Source organism: Taeniopygia guttata, chromosome 27 (assembly GCF_048771995.1).
Source record: "Taeniopygia guttata chromosome 27, bTaeGut7.mat, whole genome shotgun sequence".
Classification (NCBI taxonomy): domain Eukaryota; kingdom Metazoa; phylum Chordata; class Aves; order Passeriformes; family Estrildidae; genus Taeniopygia; species Taeniopygia guttata.
In genome coordinates this window covers 1,709,353-1,717,694 of record NC_133052.1, presented here as the reverse complement: position 1 = coordinate 1,717,694, position 8,342 = coordinate 1,709,353, and the positions used below count along the sequence as shown (strand labels likewise).

At 47.1% G+C, this 8,342-nt stretch overlaps 1 protein-coding gene across 2 annotated transcripts; it reads right to left on the bottom strand.

The window, feature by feature from the left end:
• Nucleotides 1-3,695, bottom strand: EPOP (elongin BC and polycomb repressive complex 2 associated protein). Of its 2 annotated transcripts, none has more exons than XM_030256361.4 (2): nt 3,286-3,695; nt 1-2,443 (listed from the first exon to the last, which is right to left on the bottom strand). In XM_030256361.4, exon 2 carries the CDS (start codon nt 2,159-2,161, stop codon nt 206-208), a length of 1,956 nt encoding a protein of 651 aa, XP_030112221.4. In that variant the 5' UTR covers nt 2,162-2,443; nt 3,286-3,695; the 3' UTR covers nt 1-205. The 2 variants fall into 2 exon arrangements, with proteins under 2 accessions (XP_030112221.4, XP_030112220.4); XM_030256360.4 differs by having other exon boundaries at nt 1-2,440.
• Nucleotides 3,696-8,342: the final 4,647 nt, after the last annotated feature.

Below are 8,342 nucleotides of genomic sequence, written 5' to 3'. Positions count from 1 at the left end.
CAAAACGTCCCCAAAGTGGGCCAAAACAGCCCCACAACGTCCCTAAACCGGCCCCAAAACATCCCCAAATCGGGCCAAAACAGCCCCAAAACGTCCCCAAACCCCCCCAAACCCCCCCAAGCCACCCCCTTTCCCCCGCGGGGCCGCGCTGCCCCCGCTCCCATCCCCGGCACCTCCCGCGATCCTGGAGCGGCTCCTGCGCTCCTCAGGGACCCTCCGCGACCCCTGTGCGGAATTTGGGGCTGGGGGGCACGGGGATGGCGCTGCCCCCCAGGTGCCACCGCCACAGCGGGTGCGTCTTGGCCAGCGCCCAGGACTTTTTACCACCCAGCGACGAGGCCGGGCACAAATCCCCGTCCTCGCCCACCACCAGCGAGGGCGTGCAGGGGAAGTTGCCCATCAGGCTGAAAGAATTCCGAGGTTTCGCTTCGTTTCCCTTCCTGGAATTCCTCCTGGGGTTTTTTGGCGGTCTGGTTTTGGAGGAGCCGCGTCGCCTCTCGGTGACCCTGGCGAGTCGCCGCCGTTTGGAGTTGCCATCCCGGCGACCTCGCAACGCCGCGGGGCTCTCGGCTCCGGTTCCACCGGGCTGGAAGCGCAGCTCCGCTCCCCTCCAGAGCTCCGGGCTGCCCCGGCCGTGCCTCAAACCTTTCCCGTCCACGTTGAATCCTTTGGCGTAGCACCACAGCTTGGATTGGCGGATCAAGCGGTCGAAATGCTCCGGTCGGGGCTCGCCGAGGGCAGCGGGGCTCGGCCGCAGCTCCGGGGCCGGTTCGGGGGAAGGCGCCGGCCCCGGGGAGGCTCCGCGGGGCCGCTCGGAGCAGGAGCTTTTGTTCGAGGCGTCTTTGTGCAAATCCTTCCCCCCGGCCTCCCCAGAGCCGCGCTCCTTTTGTGGCGGGGCCCCCCCGGGGATGCTGCGGCTCGGGGAGGGAGGGGGCGAGGAGGAGGAGGAGGAGGAGGAGGAGGAGGAGGAAGCAGGGGAGGCTTCGTGCCTCGCGGAGAGCCCCGGTTGAGCCCCCGGCGCTGCGGCCGCGCTCAAACTTTCCAAAGTTGAGGCTCGCAGGGTGCGGGCCCAGAGGTGCTGCGAGAGGAAGAGGAGCTCGGGGTCGGGGCGCAGCGCTTTGCTCGGGGGGGGCTCCGCCGGCCGCTCCTCCCCGAGCGCTTCCCGGTGCGGCTGGAACCGGGGCAGGGCCGCCTGTCGGTACCGAGTGCTCTGCACCGAGTCCCCGCTGCTCTCCGACTCCGAGGAGCTGCCCTCCTCGCTGCTGCACGAGCTGTCCCCTTCCTCCTCTTCCTCCTCCTCCTCCTCCTCCTCTTCCTCCTCCTCCTCCGAGGAGTCGCTGGAGGTGGCGGCGCTGGAGGCGGCGAGGTCCAAGCTGGAATCCGAATCGCTGGAGTAACCGGCGGACGTTCCCTGGCGCTTGGAAACGGCGAAACCGCGGCACCGACCCTTCCTGCCGGCCGCCGGCCCCGCTCCGGCCGGGGCGAGCCCCCTGGGCCAGCACGGACCCCTCCGGTACCGGCCCGCGGTACCGAGCGCGGCCGGGAGCGCGCAGGGCTGCGCGGCCGCGGGGTGCAGCAGCGCTAAATACCGGGGAGAACCGGGCGGGACACCCCCAAAAATCCCCCCGCGGACCGGCTGGAGCTGCTGCGGGCCGGGGGGCGGCACTGCCCGGCCGGGGGCAGCGCAACAACCGCTGGCTCTGCAGGGAGGGGGCCGCGGGCAGGGGAAGAACCCCCCGGAGGACGGCGGCAGCAGCTGCTGCCTCCTCCTGCTCTTCCTCCTCCTCTTCCTCCGGCGGAGGCTCCGGCAGGAGGTGCAGAGAGCCTCCAGGTCCGCCTTGGAGATGAGCGAACACTTCACGGCGCGGGTGGGCACGGAGTTGATGGCTTTGAGGGTCCGCAGCTCGGCCAGGTCGCAGCGGCGGCTTTTGATTTTTAAAGTTTCCATTTTCTTGCTGATGGTGGTCCTGGGGATGTCCTTGAAAAGGTCGCTGAGCACCTGGGCCAGCGCGAACATTTGGGTGCCGTTGATTTGTAAATAACCCAAATTGATGCCTTCGATCTGTTGGTAGCCAGCGTGGAAATGGCCCGGCCGGGCTGGCACGTTGTAGTCCATGGTGGCCGGAACGATCCCCAAAGTGCCCTCGCAGGTTAAGAACATTTTTTGGGTGTTTTTTGCGGTTTTTTTTTACTTTGTCCCTTTCAAAAAAGGGCAGGGAAAATCAAGAAAATCAAGACATTTGTGTTTCCACTCGCTGATCACACACATCCCTCCGGAGAGGGGCCAGAGGGGGAGGGGAGGTGAAAAGAAAACAAGGAAAAAAACAACAAAAAAAACCCAAAAATAAGCAAGATCTCGCGTTCAAACGCTCCGCTCGAGGCTTGGCAACATCTCCCCAACACCCAATTCCTGCTCCGGGCTCGGCTCCTCGTCTGCCCCCTCCTCGGCGAGGAAAAAAAAGAGAAAAAAAATCAAAAAGTCAAACATCTCTCATCGGCCGGGCCGGCCCCGCACCCACCTCCGCCTCCCAAATAATCCCCTTTTTTTGGGTTTTTTTTTGGGGGGTTGGTGTAAATCAACCCCGAGCGGACAAAGCTCGGGGGGCTCCTGGGGGGGGGGGTCCAGAAATTTCTCTGGGGACACCTCCAGGAACGCCCCCGGCTCCATTTGGGGGTCCCCAAATCCCAAATTTCCGCCTCGCCCCCTCCCCAAACCCCGCAGACACAATGGGGGCACCCCCTCGGAGGAAAAACCCCAAATTAAATCAAAACCCAAAAATCAAATAAAAAAACCCAAATTAAACCCAAAACCCCAAATCAAACCCCCCTAAATCAAAACCCCAAAATTAAATCAAAAACCCCAAAACCAAATAAAACCCAAATCCAAAACCCCAAATCAAAACCCCCTAAATCAAAACCCCCCAAAATCCAATCCAAAACCCCCAAAATTAGATCAAAAACCCCAAATCAAAAACCCAAAACCAAAACCCCCAATCAAAAACCCCAAATCAAAACCCCCAAAATTAAATAAAAAAATCCCAAAACAAACCCTTACATTAAAAACCCCAAAATTAATTTTAAAACCCCCAATAAAACCCCCAAAATTAAATCAAAACCCCCAAATAAAACCCCCAATATTAAATCCAAAACCCCCAATAAAAACCCCAAATCAAAAACCCCCAACTCAAAACCCCCAAACCAAAAACCCCCAAATCAAAACCCCCAAAATCAAACCAAAAACCCCCAAAATGAAATCAAAAACCCCAAATAAAAACCCCAAATCACCGAGGTTCCGAGGCGGCGGCAGCGCGGGCGCCTCCGCTTTGTTTCCGCGGTTTTAAATGGATTTTTCGATTTTTTTTTTTTTTTTTGGGTTGCTTGAAGAGGTCGCTGCTCCTTCCCAAATTCCTCTGGGATGGGTGTGTGGAGGAATATTTTTAATAAAGCGTGAAAAATGTTCCTTTTAAGCGGTTCGCTCCACAATTCATCCTGCAGCTTATTAATTAATTGCGAATTAATTGGATTTATTAGCAGGAAGAGTGGTGGAAAAAGAGAGTTGTGAGGGAGTTGTAGTCTTCTTTTTTTTTTTTTTTCCCCTTTTTTATTCACTTTTTTTTTGTCTTTTTTTTTTTTTTCCGGTCAAATTCTTTGTTAAAAGGCGAAAAAAATGAGGGGAAAAGAGAAAAAAAAAAAAAAAGGAAAAAAATTTAAAAAGGAAAAAATGAGAAAAGGAAAGGGAAAAGGTGGGGGGAAGAAAAAAGGGAAAGAAAAAAAGGGAAAGAAAAAAAGGGAAAGAAAAAAGGGAAAGAAAAAAAGCAAAAGAAAGAAAAAAGAAAAAAAAAAGAAAAATAAAGAAAAGAGGGAAAAGGAAAAAAAATGAAAAAAAAAAAAGGAAAAGAAAAAAAGGGAAAAATACCAAAAAAGGGCAAAAAAAGAAGAAAAAAAAATGAGGGAGGGGAAAATAAATTTTAAAAGGGAAATAATAGAGGGGGAAAAAAGGGGAATTCTCTCGCACGCCTCGGAGCTGCTGAACTTTATTTCCAACTTTAAATCCCGAGGTTTTTTCGGTGTTTAGCAACTTTCCCAAAAGAAAAAACCCAAAAATTAAAAATAAAATAAAATAAAATAAAAAACAACAGCAAAAAACCCTGGGCTGCAGATTCCTCTTGGCAAAAAGGGGGAAAATGGGGGGAAAAAAGGAGAAAAAAATTTGAATTTTAAGCGTTGGATTCCTTTGTGGTGGGTTTGAGCTCCTTTTTTGTCTCCGGCACGAAAAGTTGATTTTTTTTCTTCTTTTTTGGGTTTTTTTGGGGGTTTTTGTATGGGTTTTTTTAAAATTTTAATCTGTATTTGTTGAGAGATCCCAAATTAGCAACGAGCCCGGAGGAGGAGGAGGAGGAAAAAAGGAGGAGGGAAAGAGGAGGAGGAGGAGGAAGCGAATTCCTGAGCGAGCGTGGAGGGGAAAAAAAAACATTAAAAAAAATTTAAAAAATTAAAAATAATTCAAAAATTCTTTCCCCGCTGATCCCAAAAGGATCCCTGAGGAACCTCCCAATTTTTCCAGCATCCATACACCAAAAATTCCCAATTTTCCAACCCAATCCCGCAGAATTTCCTCGAGGGAATTTTTCCAACGATAAAAAAAAAAATAAAGTAAAAATAAAAAAATCCCAAATCCTTCTTTGTTCCCAAAAAGGGGTTTGGGAACGGCCAAAATGAAAAAAAAAATCCGATTTATTTTTTTTTCTAGCGGCGCTGGAGCTTTGCTGGGAATTTTGGGGTTAAATTCGCTTTTCCACGCCAGAGCCATTTTATTTTACCTTTGGGTTGAGCTCGGCCGGGAGGGAGGAGCGGAGCGAGGAGGAAAAATTCGGAATTTTTGGAATTTTTTTTTTTTACCCTTTTCCAGGAGATCCCAAAATGTTCCGGGAAAATTCCCCAAATCCTCAAGGATTCACCCCAAAAATCCCGAGGGGGGAATTTGGGGGAGCAGCCGGAGCCCCCCGAGCGGAAGGGGGGGAGGGGAGGAGTGGAGACGTCATTTCCCAGGAAATCTGGGAGGGCAAATTTTAGGAATATTTTTTGGGAAAAAGGTGAAATTCCACTCGGGATTTCGCTGTAAGGACATGGAAATGAGTTCTATTTATAAATATATTTATTTTTAATTTATGTCTTCTATTTATACAGCGGTAAGCAGGGCACAGGCGGGAGGTGCTGCCCGAATAAACTCATTTTTCTCCCAAATAAACTTATTTTTCTCCCAAGTAAACTACTTTTTATCCCAAATAAACTCGTTTTTATCCCAAATAAACGCGTTTTAATCACAAATAAACGCGTTTTAATCACAAATAAACGCGTTTTTATCCCAAATAAACGCGTTTTAATCCCAAAAAACCGCGTTTTTATCCCAAATAAACTCATTTAAATATCAAATAAATTCATTTTATCTCAAATTCCCGGCTCCGTGTCCCCTTCACCTCCCGGCTCATTCTTAGATTTTTTTTTTTTTACTTTTTACTTTTTTAGGGTTTTTTTTGCTATTTTAGTTGGGGTTTTTTTACTGTTTTAGGGTTTTTTAGGCCGGGAAGAGCCAAGGATTGGGATGTTCCAGGGTCCCACCGAGGGAACCCTGGGGAGGGTTTTTTGGGGAATGAGCTCGGCCAAAAAATGGAAATTTCAGAATGTCTGAATATTCAAATATTCCAATATCTGAATGTCCAAATATCTGAATATCCAAATATCCCAATATCTGAATTTCCAAATATCCAAATATCTGAATATGGAAATATCTAAATATTGGAATATCAGAATATCAGAATTTCCCAATATCTGAATATTAGAATATCTAAATTTCTCAATATCTGAATATCCAAATATGCCAATATCTGAATATCTGAATATTGGAATATCGGAATATCCCAATATCAGAATATATGAATATCCCACTGTCTGAACACAGGAATATCCAGATATCTGAATATTGAAATATCAGAATATTGGAATATCTGGATATCCAAATATCTGAATATGGGAATATCTGAATATTGGAATATCTGAATATCAAAAAATCTGAAAATCAAACAATCTGACTGTGGGAGTATCAGAATATCTAAATATCCCAATATCTGAATATGGGAATATTTGAATATTGAAATATCCCAATATCTGAATATATGAATATCCCAATATCTGAATATGGGACTATCTGAATATTGGAATATTTGATTATCTGAATATCCCAATATCCAAATATGTCAATATTGTAATATGCAAATATCCCAATATCTGAATACGGGTATATCTGAACATCCAAATATTGGAATATTGGAATATCTGAATATCCAAATATGGAAATATTCAAATGTCTGAATATCAGAATATTGGAATATCAAAATGCTGCAATATCCAAATATCCAAATGTCTGAATATTGGAATATCTGAATATCAGAATACCTGAATAATGGAATATCTGAATATCGGAATATCTGGATTTTGGACCATCCAAATATCCAAAGGCTTGAATATTTGAATATTGGAATATCTGAATATCAGAATATTGGAATGTTGGAATATCTTTGTTTATTAACTGGGTATTTAATTGGGTATTTATTGGTGTGTGCATCTGGGTATTTCTGCACTTCTGTATTTGTACATTTGTTTATATATTATAAGTTTTTATATTTGTCTATTCAATTATTTTCATTTACTTTAATCCCGAATTCCTGGGATTTTGGGGATTTTCCAAGGGATTGAGAGCCGGAGCAGCTGCTCGGTGACCCGCGGTGACCCCACTGACCCCAAAGCGACCCCGGAGCGCTCAGAAATGCAAAGTTGGAATTTTCGGGAATTTGGGAAGAGCAGGAAGAGTGGGGAAGGGAAGGGGGGAGGGGTTTTGTTGTCCAAAAATTGGGATTTTTGGGGATAAAAAAAGGGAAAATCCCATTTGGAAGGACTCGGCCCTAAAAGGATCGTGGCTTCCCTTAGGATGGGAAACTTTGGAAAGGTTTTGATCCCAAAAAAACAATGGATTGGGGACAAAAAAAGAAAATCAGGGAATGCTCAGGGAGAGGAGATTCATCCCAAAATTCCTGGATTTGTCCGAATTCCCTGTTTTCCTTTTGAGGTAAAACATGCGAATCCTGTGGGAAGATCCCTCCTTTTGAGGAAAAACTTGGAAATTTTATGGAAATGTCCCTCTTTTTGGGGGATAAATATGGGAATATTGAGGAAAATTCCTTTTTTCGGGAAAAATATGGGAATATTGTAGAAAAGTCTCTATTTTGGGGGAAAAATATGGGAATATTGTGGAAAAGTCAATATTTTGGGGGAAAAATAGGAGTATGCTGTGGAAAAGTTCCTTTTTTTGGGGAAAATATGGGAATGCTGTGGAAAAGTCAATATTTTGTGGGAAAAATACAGGAATCCTGTGGAAGTGTCTCTTTTTTGGAGGAAAAATATGGGAATATTGTGGAAAACTCCCTCTTTTTGGGGGAAATCAGGGAATTTTGTGGAAATCCCCTTCCTTTTTGGGAAAAACCTGGGAATCATGTAGAAAGACTCCTCCAATGGGGAGAATCCTGTGGAAAATCCCTCTTTTTGGGAGAAAAATGTGGGAATCCTTTGGCCAAACCCGTCTGTTCTTGTCCAAAAGGAGATAAAAACCTATCAAATCCCATCCCGGGGTTCTTTTTCCCTAAAATAATCCGAATTTGGGATTTTTCCTGTCGCCGGCGCTGCCGCGCTGTCCCCACACGGTGGCAATGTCAGCCCGGCTGCTCCAGGAGTTCCCAAAAATATTTGGGAATTTTTTCCTTGGAGGAGGTTGAGGTTGGATTTTAAGGATAATTCCTGGAAGGGACACGGCGGAGGGAGAATTTCTGGGAATGTTCAGGGTGTGGCACCTGGGGACTTCTCCAAGGGATAATTCCAGGATTTTGGGGTTCCGTGAAGACGTAATCGCGGGGATGGAAGGGACGGGGGGGATCCTGGATTTGGGATTTTTTGGGATGGATGATGGATGGATGGATGGATGGAATCCATGGATGGATGATGGAATCCATGGATAATGAATAGATGATGGATGGATGATGGATGATGGAATCCATGGATGGATGGATGGGATGAGCACAAGGAATATGATGGCATCCAGGAAATTTGGGATCCTGGGATATTTCCCAATCTCAGGAGTGGATTCTGGGGCTGGAGACCCCCTGGAATTCCCGGCCCCGCCCCACGCTGCCCCTCCAGGGTGGAGGATCCAGAGGGGGATCCCAATCCCTTTTCCCACCACACCCCAAAACTGTCCATGTTCCCATCCCCACCCCAAACCTGAATCAGCCCCT

Coding starts and splice junctions, on each gene's coding strand:
- EPOP (XM_030256361.4), bottom strand. CDS start 2,161: ATGTTCTTAACCTGCGAGGGCACTTTGGGGATCGTTCCGGCCACCATG.